Here is a 15,009-nt window from a genome sequence, read left to right on the forward strand (position 1 = left end):
ACCTGAGAAAAAGAAAGTCTGAAATAATTAGTAAAGAATAAGAGTCAGAGCCAGAAATTAGATTTAAAGGAAGTGGAACAGCTAATAGGTCCACCAGTCTACATGGGAGTTGGAACTGAACAACCAAAAAATGGCTTTATTTCTTTTTTAAAGGAGAATACATCAAAGGCAGGGATAAGGTTTCAGCAGGAGGAGTCTTGCTTCTTGGTGTGGCAGGGGTATTGCAACAAACAGGTTGATTGGCTTCTTGGCAAGCCATACCCAACTCCAAGAGGCTGTGTGGTTCCAGTGGGTCACCCCATCTCCAGTTCTGTGCTGAACTTAGAGCTAGGTAGGAAGTCGCATGTATTGGGCAGTCTCAAACCAGCAGGATTGCCACTTGGAGTTCCCAGATACCAGACTTTCCTGTTTAGTGGCTTCCATGTTGTTTTTTAGTTCACGCACAGTTCATGGGTGGCTTCTGGCACACAACCACCATTGCAAAGTTAAGAAGCCAAACCATGAAATCAGAATTCGCGAGTTCACATACCTGCTCTGCTGATCATGGCAAGATTTGTTTGGGACATAAATTTGTTTCAACTTTCTGAATTTTAAAACAAAGATTTTTATCTTCCTTTGACTGTTAGGATGCTTAATATGTAAAACATTTTAACATTGGATCTGACACCAGATGTATCAGAAGTTGACTGTTATTAGTCACTTCCTTGGTTTTCTTTTACTTCGTGTGAGAAGTGATGGCCCAAACTGAATATTATTGGGTGCAATGGGAGCAAGTTATGCTGTGGTGGGAAAGGAATCTATGAGAGACAAAATCCCCTCTTAAAACAAGCTGATACACACTAGAACAGCAAACACAGGCTGCTCCAGTCTAGTTTCAGTGCTATAATTATCATAGGTGTGAGAGGAGAACTGATCTGTACCTTTGGTGCTGTACATTGTATTTATACAATTGCTAAAAAACGATGACCCTTTTTACTCTTTTTCATTACCTCCAAATCAAAACCAGAGGAAAAAAGGATAGAGTATTTTATTGCATTTGAAACTTTTTCTTCTAAATTCATATTCTTAATTCATAGATACTTTTGACAATAGGCATCTAAAAATTGGTAGTGTGACTCTATCAATCTACTTATTTTCCAGAAAAATGATACTGCATCAGATCAACTAAAAAGCATTTTTAGCTCATGTGACTTATTTTAGCTTACTTTACTCAGCTAAACATTTATAATGAAACTAACAAAGCACACTCTGTAAGTTTTCAAAACTCATGGCTTACAGTTTTGTAACTTTGAAATTTGTTTTGATATAAATTTTATCTTATTGTGGCATGCACATTTAGGAATCTATATTCTTTTCTTGCAAAGAAACCATGCTTGAAATTGTTTATGAGGCAATTGTTAATACCACATTTCCATTTTATTATCCTTAATCTTAAATTGAGAAAGAAACTAATTACATTCGAAACTGCTTGGGAAGCAAGGTCAATTTTAAGTTTTCTTCAAATCTCAGCCATCAATCCTTATCTGATGGGTATCGGTTTAAAGGCTTGTACCTATTTTCCATTAATGTTTTTGTGTCTTATTACATGATAAGCAATATTCTCAGAACCAAAACACTTTGTCCTTTTACATGGTTTTGTGGAAAATGAGACATTTGCTGATTTCCCTGCAACTACACAATTATGGAAAAACATTAAGGGATATTTATAGTAAAATATCAATCACCTTTAAAATATCTACTAATGACTCAAAAGTGAGACTGTTGGATTTCTACTATATTTGCTCTTCTCTCCAAACAAGATAAAGTTCCAGGTATAGAGACCAGGCTGAGGTATACTATGACAGAGCCTGGCCTGAGAGCTAAGCTATCCTACTATTCAGCAAGAGATAGAGGAGTAAACCAAAAAGGAAAATCAGCCAGACTATTCCATAAATGGCAATTCACCACTGAGTTGGTCAATACAGACACAAGACAGGATAGCATTCAGAGAAAACATAATTTAAGTGAGGAGCTGGGGAATCAAAAGCTCAGGAAGTCTAGTCTTGAAGAAAACTCTGACTCTGGGTAATGATGACACCAGGTTTACCCAGAAAAGTGAATGCCAGGTGTTATTTATGCCTGAAGTCTAAGATAGATTCTTGAGGTCAACGTGGGGCCTGGAGACTGGTTAGCACAGGAACTGTGCAATTGCAAGAGTTATGCAGTCAGAACTTGTGAAGACAAGTATCAGCAGTAGCAGAGCTACCACATTCCACAACTCTGGTGGGCACCATTTACATAGGAAAGGATGACTGGAGTCCCCTGGAGTTCCGCCCTATACAGGCTTGGGCCAAGAGATAAACTAGATGACTTTCTAAGGGAGATATTATGCACAAAAATAGATCCTAAAAAGATTAAATATCTAAAATGTAAGTAAAATTGAAGAGTACTAGAAGCAAATAACTCTTATAATTCTGAGGAGAGGGATAAACACAGTCTCACACCAAACCCAGAAGTCATAAAAGAGAAATGTTGACAAGTTTAACTACATAAAAATGAAAACTGAGACAGAAAGGGAACAAAATTAAACACAAATTTGGAAAAAGTATTTGCAACACATAACAGGCAAACGTTAATACTTATATTTCTAAAAGAATTTACAAGTCAATTTGAAGAATTCCAGTAGTAAGTGACTAAAAACATGGACAAGTTTTTAACAGAGATGTATATACTGCTCAACCTCACTAATGACCAAATTAATGTAAATCAAAACAATGAAACATATCTTTATCCAACAAGTCGGCAAAATCTTTAGACTATAAAAACGAAAGGAGAAAGAGCATACAATTCACATTATTGAGGAAGATACAAACTGATTGAACTTTCTTGGAAGACGACATAGCATTCTCTATCAACATATAAAATGTGCAAACCATTTAACACAGTAATTGATTTGAAAATCTCCCCTACTAAATTTCCAACGCACATGAACAAAAATATATAAGTATGTCTAAGGTTGATTATTGCAACATTTTTTGTAATACCAAATATAGTAGAGACCACTAAATGGTCATTTATAGGGGAATACTAGACTATGGCACATTCATGTATTACAAACAATTCCACTATAGAATTATTCTATGAATATATTTGAGGTGTTTAAAAACATATTGCAGAGTAATATAATAAAATTTAAAAACTTATTGCAGAGTAATAAAAAAATTTAAATTTTGCCAACAAATAAATCTGTGTATATGTGTATGTGTGAGTATACACACAGGCTGGAAGCATACACAAAAAACTCAATAATACTTTTTGGTTTTTTTTCTTTCTTTTTTGGTGCTAAGGATTAAACCCAGAGCCTTGTACATGCTATATATGTCTACCATTGAGCTAGGGAATCCAAAACCCAGTGCTTAACAGTGTTACTTCTTTTTTTTTTTTTTTTGGTACTGGGGGGCTGAACCCAGGGGCACTCAACTATTGAGCCACATCCCCAGCCCATTTATATATTTTATTTAGAGAAAAGGTCTCCTTAAGTTATTTAGGGCCTTGTTAAATTGCTGAGGCTGGCTTTAAACCTGAGATCCTTCTGTTTTAGCCTCCAGAGCCACTGGGATTACAGGTATGCACCACTATACCTGGCTAACCATGTTACTTCTGATAAGAATTGGAAAGGTGGCTGGGCGCAATGGTGCATACCTGTAATCCCAGAGGCTCTGGAGGCTGAGATAGGAGGATTTCAGGTTCAAAGCCAGCCAGAAGCAAATTAACAAGGACTTAAGAAACTTATCGAGACCCTTTCTCTAAATAAAATATCTAAAAGGGCTGGGGATATGGCTCAATGATTCAATGCTCCTGGGTTCAATGCCATGCCCTGCCCCCCCCCCCGCAAAAAAAAAAAAAAAAGAATTGCAAAGGTCAAAGGGAGATTTTACTTTTTTCCCAGTGTTCCTTTTTGTTTATAATTTATATACATTAAGATATATTTATTAATATTCATATTGTTTATAATTATTTATCTAATTATAGGAGATGTGTTTGCTCTTTGTAATTAGGGAGACCCTGCCATTTATAGCAATATGGACAAACCTGGAGGCATCAAGTGAAATAAGCCAGACACAGAAAAAACAAAAATACTGCAGAATATCTCATATATGAAATCTAAATGTTCAAACTCATAGAGCAGAGAAGAGTAGAATGATGGTTGCTAGGGACTAGGGAGAGGGAGAAATGGGAAGATGGTGGTCAAAGGGGGCAAAGTTTCAATTATGGATGATGACTAAATTCTGAAGATTGAATGTAAAGTGACTATTTACAGCATTATATACTTAAAATCTGCCAAGAGGGTAGATCTTAAATGTTCTCATCACCACCCACACACACCCTAGAAAAAGAAAATGGTAACTTCGTGAAGTGATGGATATGTTAGCTTATTTTGCAATGTATAACAAAATATCTAGTTGTGCATCCTAAATGTTCCAATTCTTAAGTTTTTTATCATACCACAATAACACTGGGAGGTGGGAAGACTATAGAAAAAGAAAAGAGACCGGGAGATAGGAAGGCACAGGCGACCTTGGCCAGCCATCATGAAGAGGAGCGGTGCCCTGAATCTCCCAAGGCAGCGGCTGTGCTCGCCGATGCTCATGGATTGGCAAGAGCTCACGTTGTGGTTTAGTGGCCCAACAGGTGCTGGTAAATTCTGCCTTTAGCCTGGCACTAGGCCTCCTGGAGAGGAATAAACAAAGCAAGGGCAGTCTGGAAGACATCCTAAGGACTCCTGGCTTTGAGGACTCGTCCTTGAGCTCTAAGCTGGAAAAGATAGAGACTCTTGTGATCTAGGATTTGTTTATTCTCTTTCTTTGAAGTTAATGCCAAAAACCTAAATAGGTAAAATGGCTCTAAATATTTCTTGTCATTTGGACTATTCGTCAATTTACAGGTGCATGTGCCTGTCAAAAGAAAAAGGATCTACTTTGGCAATGAGACTCAATATCTTAATTATAAAAATTCCCACTTGGATTCCACTACTAACTAAAATGATGAAGTGTTCTATTCTCAGAGTTTTGAGAATTGATTGTATTAAAGACTCTGGCCCAAAACTATGGGAAAACCCATCATATCTAAGAGAAAATTTCCATTTTAGGTTAGGTATCAAGGCAATTTTGATAGATTATTTGAAAACAGAAAGCTAATAGTTTATTTAGAACATGCTTCTTTGTTTTTCAATGCTATTAAACATTTGAAAAATACTAATTTAGAACTTTTTGTTTCAGATTTTACATTTGCGGATAATGTAGACAAGTAAGTTTTTTTAAAACTCTTTTATGATCAGATTGTTTCACAATTGTTTCCCTAAATTCGCTCTAGTTCCTAAAATAAATTTTAATGAATTAAAAAATGACTAGCTCTTCAATAAATGTGAAAATGACTATGGCTTTTTGTGATGAGTTCTAGTTGTGTATTCATGGTTGGCATACTTAGGTTTTTAATATAATTATTGTAACCCCAAATAAATGAAAAAGTGATTTGATGTATTAGAAAATATAACCTGAAAATTATAAGCTGTTCTAAATGAGAGGCTTTGTTTACTCTTCATGTAAATAGGTTCAATGAGAGTAATTATCCTGTAAATTAACATTTTACATTCACTGTAATTTACATTTTAAAAAGCAAACACTTCATTAATTCTATGGAAGGTATTTCAAATTTATAAATATTGATGAATTTAAAAATCATTCTTTTTATTTTTGCACTTATGAATCTTTGGATTCAGGAGTTGAAAAATATTATTGAGCACATTTTAAAAATACATCAGTGAAGAAAAATAATAACTGTAATAAAATGTATTTATGATACTAATATGCATATGATTTCTGAAAGTATTTTAATCCTCTAACACTGTTTTCAAACACAAATACTTGACTGTGTGAGACTCAAACCACAATTCTAGATCCCTAAACATACCCAAATATTCTATTTTCTAAATAAAACATATGCAATAAAAATAGTGTCACATAGCCTGAAAATCATTGTCAGAGTTGACAAATTATTAATAATACTATACTGCAAAGGCCACAGAAATATAGGGCACTTATTCATTTAAATAAAAAATAATTCTCTTGGATCAAACTGATTTTTTTTTTTTTTTTCTGATTGCCACCCCTGCAGAACTATGTTCGACAACCTAGAAGATGCTGTTTTTGTAAGGTCCATGAAGAGATCACTGATGGCTCTGACCACTATGAACTGGGACTCTGTCCCAATGCGAGAGGAAAAATTCCTAGAAGAGAAAGGCCCAGAACCTCCTCAGCTGCTCACAGTAACACTGAGATAACCCCCAGCAAATGCTCAGTAACACTGAGATAACCCCTGGCACTGCCAGGAATCCTAGTGGTACTCAGTTGTGTATTAAACCTCCCTGTAACTTAGCATATTATATGTTAAGTTGATATGACTTGAAACAGTTAATGTAAACAGAAACACTAAGAATGAAAAACAATTGCTATAGTTAGGTTTTTCAATGTAAAGATTTTGCTAAGATAAAACATGTACATAAGAAGGGTACACAAATTATAAGGGTTCAATTCAATGAATTTTCAAAAAATGAAGACTGTGTGGCGTCCTTGATTAAGAAATAGAACATTACCATGGGGCTGAGGATATAGCTTAGTTGGTAGAGTGCTTGCCTTGCATGCACCAGGCCCTGGGTTCAATCCCCAGCAGGACCACCAAAAAAAAAAAAAAAAAGAAATAGAACATTACCAGCACTCTAAAAGCCCCTCATTTCTGTTACCAGTCACTGCCCAACCTTCCAAAGTAATTACTATCCTGATTTCTAGATAATAAGTTTTGTGAAAGGCATATAAATGGAATTATAACGGATGAATAGTCTGTGTCTAGTTTTTTTCCCCTTGACCTTGTAAGATTCCTCCTTGTTGCTTGCAGCAATAGTTCTATCATTCTCACTATTGTCTAGTAGTCCATCAAATAACTTTACACAATTTTTTGACCCAGTATACTGGATTTTTTCTTACTTCTGGAGACATTTGCCAGTTTCACACATGGGCTATAATGATCTGGGCTGGGCCTAACGAGAAGCCTGCTGCTAGGGAAAAAAGAAACCAGACAAGCTTTTAGCAACTGCTTGCTGCTGAGTGACAAAATTAGACACTTGAGGGAACTCATTGGTGTTTTTTCCCAACTAATGAACTAAAAAAAAAAAAAGGCAGACTGGTATTTCTCCCTATCCTGTCCATACTGGGAAACACACACACTGTAGAAAGAAGACTGGCAAAACAGGCAAGAGATGAAAGCTTAGAGTAGTGAATTGACACCAAGATTCTACTGCTGTGAACACCTAAGAATTGTGTCACAGAAAAGAGTCTAAAATTTGAGTATGATTCCTGGCAGAAGACTGTAGTTAGGGTAACGAAAAAGCAATGATTTCCATATTTATGAGGGTGCCTGATATGAAGGCAAAAGTGAGTGCATGTCAAAGATTAGGTGATAGAAGGAATTGACACATTTACCTGCTCCACCAGAATCACTTACTTTGGGGGAATCCAGCTGCCGTGCCATAATGACACCCAAGCAGTCTTTTGGATAAGTACATATTCTAAGGAACTGAGATTCTCTTCCAAAAGCCTATGAGGATCAAGTCTCTCAGCCAACAATCATGGACACAGATTCTCCATACCCACTGAAACCTTCAGATGACTGCAGCCTTGGCTGAAAGCTTTTCAGGACCCTCAAACCAAGAAACCCCATACCAGAACTACCCACCCAGTTAAGCTGATTCAGGATTTCTGGTCTTAGAAACTGTATTAGCTAATGCTTAGTAATGTTTCAAGCTGATTACTTTGGGGGAAATTTGTTACACAGCAACAGGTAACGGATGCAATAACCTGGGCTAATCCATAGTGTTCGCAGAGTCCTTGGCGGGCTCCAACAGGAGACTCACAACACAGTCTCCAAGGGTTCTTGAGCAAGGACACACCATCTGCCACAAAGGACTATTCATTCTACTGAATCCATCTTAGTACTAAGAGCCTGACCATTAATCAAGTAACTAACTAAAGCTACTCACCATGAACTGAGAACAAGCCCAAGCATCTAGCAATAACACTTGATGGCAGCAATCCATTTCATGGTGAAAACGGTGTGTTGGGGATCAGGTTTAAGCTGGTCCATAAATTACATAAGCACTATTCTTTAATTAGACAGCAGTAAATTAAGGATGGGATATTATAATCTCTAGACTAACCACTAAAAGAAGAATGAGTCCAGAACTCACAATGTAAGCTCAGTGGTAGAGCTTCTGTCCAGCATGTGTGAGACTCCAGGCTCAAACCCAGCGCTGCAAAAAAAAAAAAAAAAAAAAAAATCTAACATATGTTACTTGTTTTTCATGTTAGGGAATTAAAGGAATTATGCCTCAAAGAAAAAGATGTTCTGTAAAGTGCATTCTTTTGTACAGGATATATTTTACTCAATACTGAAGGGCTTGTGGCAATTAGAAAACACGTATTAAATACCATTTTTGGAAAACACAAAATGATGTTTTTTATACCTAAAACTCTATCCAAACAAAACCACACCATTATTGGGAGGAACTTTTTTTTTTATTACGAGATCACATTATTTACTTTTAACAACAGAGATCGACTCAAGTTGACTCAATTAAAAATACATTTCAGCATTCAATGGGAGGTCTCGTGACTAGGAAACAGAAAATCCTAATATATACAGTTATAGAGGTATACAGGTTGTGGCTGAAAGCTAGGTCTCTGGAACCAGATAAATCTAGCTTTTCTCCACCCCCACCCCACGTATTTTACTTAGAAAAATTAGTTAACTTCTCTAGGCTTTAATATCCTCTTATTTAAAATAATAAAAGTGACCTCACAGTCTCAAGGATTCACATGTAAAGTTCAAGGTACAGTAGTCTTCTTAAAGTAAGTACTCCATGTATGTTAGCTATTACTGCTATTCTTATCCCAAGGACAATTGTGCCCCTTAGGGACTATTCTGGAGGTTATAGGCTGAATGTTGGTGTATGCTCAAATATTCATTTGTTAAAAATCCAATTACTAATGTAATGGCATTTGGAATTGTGGCCTTTGAGAGGTAACTAGGCCTTGAGTCCTCATGAATGGGCTTAGTGCCCTATTAAAAGGCCAAAGCTAGTTCTCCCTCTTTCTTCATGTGAGGACATAGCAAGAGGGCCCTCCATAACCCAGGAAGGAGTCAGTCACCAAGAACATAAACTTGCTGATACCCTGATCTCAGACTTCAACTTCCAGAACCATGAGCGATAAATATTTGTTATTTAAGCCATGTGGTGTATGATAATTTATAATAGCAGTCCAAATTCACCAAGACACTGGACGTATTAGGGTTCTCCAGAGAAAGAGAACCCAAAGACAACGGAAGGGGATGGGGTGGGGGGTGGGAAGAGACATACACACACTAAATTGTTCTAAGAATTTGGCTCAGGCCCTGTGGGGTCTGGGAGGTCCAGAGTTGTAAGACAGGCTGGCAGGCTGGAAATTCAGGTTTGACTAGAAGATACAATCTTTAGTTTGAAATCTACAGGGCTGGCGAGCAGACTGGCAGGCTCTTGGAATATTTTAGCTTGTAGCTGTTGGAGTTTCCATGTTGCAGGCTTCTTCAGCTCCAAGTGTGGGATATATAAGGCAAAAAGAACACGTGGAGACTCACCAATTAGTGTAATTGTCCAAATCCCAGGGTCCTTAGCCAGTCTACTAGAGTCCAAACTGGCAGAGTGGGGAGAGGGAAAGGAGGAGAACGATAGCAACACAAACATGCAAAACCATTAAAATTTAACCAAAAACTCATGTTTGTGGGAGAGCAAGGTCTAGGAAGACACTTTCACTACTGAAAAATAAATGCTTATCACTGTATAGATGAGGTACTCTGATTTTTATTTTGTCAAGGGAGGCTTATTATAATTGACAATTCAGACGAAATCACCCACTAAATTCCTACTCTAAATCCCTAAGTGTTGGATTTACTTGCATGAAGTCATCCTGGAGCGGTGTGGCACAGGGTGTGTGAGAAAATGCATGTGCTCAGGCTAGGAGAAAGAGATTGAGTATAAAGAAGTGAGAGTCAACAAGATGGAAGAGTTTGATATGCAAAGAAGAGAGAATTATAGTCATGTGGACCTTGACTGCACATATTAAAAATAACTTTTACTTTGTTCTTCAATATTGGCCATATTTCCTACTATTTGTCATGCTCTCTAGTATTTGCCACCTCCTGACAGCAATAAATTATGAAACAAGATGTACTGTTTACATTAGTAAGCACGATTTATTTTAAATTCAACACAAGAAACTTTGAAACACAGAATCATCTTCAGACCTCATACCCAAGCTATGTTTAAATACCACATATGCCGAATATGGGGGCCAGCACATCTTCTAAATGACAGTTATAAATCAGTTTCGAGCAGGGAATCCCATGAAAAGCTTGTAGGAAGATAAAAGTTAGCCTCTCAGGTAGTGTATGGCACATGAGTGAATTTTACAAGAATTGTGTATACAGTGTATTGAGCCAATATTGAGTCAAGAATTTCAGGAAGTATCTTTTAATGCACATGCTGGGACAGCCCTGGCTCGCCTTGGTACCTTCTGAAAGATCTGACATTTCTGAAGGTAAAAATACTACAGAGAAAACATCGCTACAAGAACTGCATAAAGTTCAGACTTGCTCAGGATAATTTCTACATATAACTACACTTAGCTGAACTATGGCAAAGATCTCTTAACATACAGCTTTTCTTCAGTTCCTTACATTTCAATGTGTAGAACTTCATTATAATAAATGCTATTTAGAGGTATTTTATTCACATATATGATTTTTTTTTCCCTAACTACACATCTCTGTGGCTATAAAATTTTTCTTTCCTGAAAATCTCTTCTCTCGCATATCTATTCTTTTTGTCCCTTTGTTCCCTAGAGTCTATATTTCTTCTTTAAGGGGATTTATATTCCTTTGAGAACAATTGCTGGGGAGCCAGCCTCAGAAAGGGGACAGAAATGTTTTTCCTGTATTGAAAGGGGGAAAAAAAAAAAAAATATATATATATATATATATATATATATATATATATCTGTTAAATTATGGAACAGAGATCAATGGGGAATTGAGGCATGGTAGACAGAGCTTTGCTTGAAAGCCTCTATTCTATGAAATGTGCAATCCTGCCGTGGTGCCTTACAGGTGTCATGAAGCAATGAGGGTACATTCACACGAGTTTTCCAGCTATCTGCTAAGGTGAGGCCCCTCCGTGATGGCACCTGCTATTGCTTTTACTCCTCAGACACCTGAGGACCTGAAGAGGCGTCCTGTATACCTTCCAACCCAGCCTCACTTCCAAGAGATTCTTTCTTCCCTTCCATGGAATCATTAGAATTGGAGTCCTCTTGAGAGATGCCCATTTCAGCCTCTGGTTGCTCTTCATTAACACAATTAGAATTGACATCGAGTTTGCCATCTGATAAAAAGATAAAAAAAAAAAAATTGTTCCTACATGTGCCAGACAGTCTATTAATATTTTATGTGTACTCACTTAATTTCTCATAAGATTATTATCTCTATTATAATTATCATCATTGCTTTACAAATAAAGAGAAGACATAGGTTTGGTTACTTGTTCCAAGTTTCATAGTAAAATAGCAGAATAATCACAGAACTCAGACTCTTGGCTCCAAAGCCAATCCTCCAACCCAGGATTGCAGTTTGGGATTTAACCCAATCAGCATTTGAATACAGCTTTCCTTTTAATTGGCTTGATGTCTTTGGGTCGGTAATCACCTCTATTCCTTGTTATCTATAAAACAGTGTTTGTAATAAAGCCTAACCTGCATTTATAAAGAAAAAGATATCTGTAACATTTAGAATAGTGTCTGGCTCATGGCTGGGAATTCTCATTCTACTGACACTTCTATCCTCTCATGATGTTAGTATATAAAGTGGTACTATTCTCTGTCCTCGGCATAGGATAAAAAAGGTTTGGTCCAGAGAACAAGAGAGGACAAGGTAGTCAGGAGGCCTGACTATTCTCTTAATGATAAATTGTTTAATTTTATACAAACCATTCAATCAAACTAAGAGTGTTTTTAAATCAAGTGATAAAGAGGACACTGTCCCATCACTAGTGGAGATAGAAATACCTAGGATCAGTTATTTAAACAATTTTTTCAAACTACATACGTTCCCCAAGAACACAGAATAGCTTCTCTGGGGTGGGCTACAGTGATGTGGGTTGTTCCTCTCTTGCATATGAGAATCATTGCTGAAACAATTCAGTTACTGAAGAAAATGTAAACTTACCAGTGAAAGAGAAAGAAAGAATGTGAAACTCACTACTCTGACATTTGAAGAAATTTAATCTGTACATTAGATCTGCAATTTAATCTGTAATTTACAAATATACTCTGTAATTTCATCTGTAGTACTGAAATTTAATTAAATTTAAAGGCTTCCAACTTTAAAATCCTCTGGTACCCATTAGGGAAAATTTAATATTTCTGTATTTGAAAAATCCTTCATGAGCAGGACATAAGTGATTATCCATTAAGAGTCCCACCATTTTCAGGGCAGGCTCCTGAGCTTACATACAGAATGTGGAATAAATCACATTCCCTCAGTATCCTATGTTCCTTTGTTTCCCAGTGACATTTCTTCTGACTATATTCTATGCGTTATTCCAAAGACTAGAAGGGAACACATTTAAGTTTAAGTATGGTCCTTATGTTGGTCACTCTTGAGCTTCCTTGGTCCCCAGGGATGATTCAGTTCCCACGTTCTCAGTGTAAACATCAACTATCTTTCATTTTCCCCACTGAGAAGCAGAATGAGATCAGTGGTTATATATACATACTGTTCTCCTCTTGGCTCTTTTCTTTGGCAGCCTCCAACTGTTGCTTCTCATAAATGTCCTTCAGATTCTTACATATTTTCTTATGCGTAAACCAGTGTGTCTTTTGGCAAGTTTGATCACAATATATCACCTGAAAGCAATTGTAGGTTTATTTTCATTTTAAGAGTTAGGATTGCATGATTTCCCAACTAGAGCCTTAAACCAAGAACTATTCTGTAAAAACGTTTTAGTTTTCCATATTGTGTACTGTATGGCTATGTATTGATTTAGGTTTGCAATTTTTAGCTTACACTTTAAAACAGTAATGATATATAACCAACAGTCTACAAAAGACTGACAAATGACTTTAAATGACAAGATGAAGTTGTCATCGTAGAGGAAGCCAAGCCTGAGAAAGAGCAGGGTGGGGTAGAATGGAAGGAGACAGATGCCTAACAATACAGTTGGTAACAGCTACGAGACACAGGAGCAAAGGAGGCAGAGAGGAAGCAGTGACTCACTCTAACTGGGGGAGTCAGGGAAGGCAGAGAATAGGAACGAAGTGTACCAAGTGAGGGGAGTATCTCGAACAAAAATACAGGGAAAAGGAAGGGAATGACATATATAAAGATAAGCAAGAATACTTTATAAATGAGCTTATATTTTTCCAAGTGAGAATGGAAATGAACCTATACACACTTATTAGATGCCAGGCCGTTATGCATGCATGCATGGTATTATGGACAGCATTACTGGGTTCAATTCTTTACTCATTGCTGCATTCATACACTTTAGATAGGATTTCAAAGTTCTATGCACATAAAAGGAGAGAGGTCTGACTTTTGGATTTGGCCACCTGACTTGTTTTGGTCCACAGAAGGAGACAGCATGGAGATTATAAGGCCCGGCCTCAGAAGCCCCTGTGTGTCTCTAGTTGCCCAACTGAACTTTTCCATTAGCATGAGAACAAGCTCAGCTGCCCAACTGTCCCAACTGAGGCCAGCCAATGACAAACATAAAAGAAGTGACTGTTGCTATAAGCACTGTTTTTAGAGTGTTTTCACATGCAGCAATAATTAGCCAACACAGATAATTGAATTTTCACACCTTTAGCCCCAATTCACACATAGGCAAACTGAGGTTCAGAGAAATAAGTAATTAAAGGAGATAAAGCTGGAGAAGTAGACTGTGGCAGATTATGATGGGGTTTGTATAATACATTGAAGAATTTCACCTTAAAATCAATAGGAAATTATTACCTATGGGATTAAGTGAATGCATGGACACAAGTATGTGAGTTATATGGGGTCTAAGAAGATGAACACAATCACATATGCCATTTACAAAGGTAATTCTGGCAGAAGTGGGCAGTGTATTCCCTAAGAATTAAAGTGTGGGGACAGTCAGAAGAAGCTGTAGATTGTTTCGTTTTTGCATATTGAGGATTGAACGCAGGGATGCTCCACCACTGAAAATACATCCCCAGCTACCCCCAACCCCCACCCCATTTTTCTTTCTGGACAGGGACTCCCTAAGTAGCTATGGCTGGCCTGAAATTTGGGATCCTCCTACTTCAGCCTCCTAAGTAACTGGGATAGAAGTGGTAGTTTTAAAAAGAGTTGGTGAAAAGATGGTAGTTAAAGTCAACATCAAAATTAAGAGTGTATTTATGAACTGTCCTAATCTAAGCTTCCATATCTGCTCCAACCTCAATCTCCTACTCTCTACCTATTTCTTATTTTCTTATATTCATCCAGTAATATCCTTTCTTTCTGTGGAGTAGAAAAGAAACTAAGGCAGACTGGTAGTTTGGCAGAAAATAAAACACAGAACTACATTTATTCTATTTACAGAATACTAAAACCCAATTGCTAGCTTGGATGCAATATTAATCAGACATCAATGAATTTAAAAGAACTCCATTCTCACCATTTTGCACACTGAACATCTCTTGCTTGCTCCCTTTTCTCCACAGGTGGTGCAAAATTCAACGTCCACAAAACCCACCTGACCAGTGATGGCTTGGGTAAGAACAGAGAATGCAGTGGGATCAGAACCCTAGAGTGGGTATAAAGAGGAGGGGAAAAAAGAAAAACTCTGCAATCACCACAAAAGAATACTAAGATGCCACCCCA

At 37.1% G+C, this 15,009-nt stretch overlaps 2 protein-coding genes across 2 annotated transcripts in view; one reads left to right on the forward strand and one right to left on the reverse strand.

Annotated features, from left to right (window-relative positions):
- Positions 1–6,319, forward strand: part of Lrrc72 (leucine rich repeat containing 72) — a 53,330-nt gene extending 47,011 nt beyond the window's left edge. The window contains exons 8-9 of the mRNA XM_076853746.1: positions 5,259–5,286; positions 6,154–6,319. Of these exons, the coding sequence (XP_076709861.1) occupies positions 5,259–5,286; positions 6,154–6,319 (194 nt within the window). The remainder of the gene's footprint in view (positions 1–5,258; positions 5,287–6,153) is intronic.
- A 3,981-nt stretch (positions 6,320–10,300) lies between these two features.
- Ankmy2 (ankyrin repeat and MYND domain containing 2) overlaps positions 10,301–15,009 on the reverse strand; it is a 34,695-nt gene continuing 29,986 nt past the window's right edge. Inside the window, exons 8-10 of the mRNA XM_076835205.2 lie at positions 14,804–14,932; positions 12,896–13,025; positions 10,301–11,506 (exon numbers count right to left, since the gene is read on the reverse strand). Coding sequence (XP_076691320.1) covers positions 11,322–11,506; positions 12,896–13,025; positions 14,804–14,932 — 444 coding nt within the window. The 3' untranslated portion in view covers positions 10,301–11,321. The remainder of the gene's footprint in view (positions 11,507–12,895; positions 13,026–14,803; positions 14,933–15,009) is intronic.

The sequence above is a fragment of the Callospermophilus lateralis genome, chromosome 1 (genome assembly GCF_048772815.1).
Source record: "Callospermophilus lateralis isolate mCalLat2 chromosome 1, mCalLat2.hap1, whole genome shotgun sequence".
NCBI classification, from domain to species: domain Eukaryota; kingdom Metazoa; phylum Chordata; class Mammalia; order Rodentia; family Sciuridae; genus Callospermophilus; species Callospermophilus lateralis.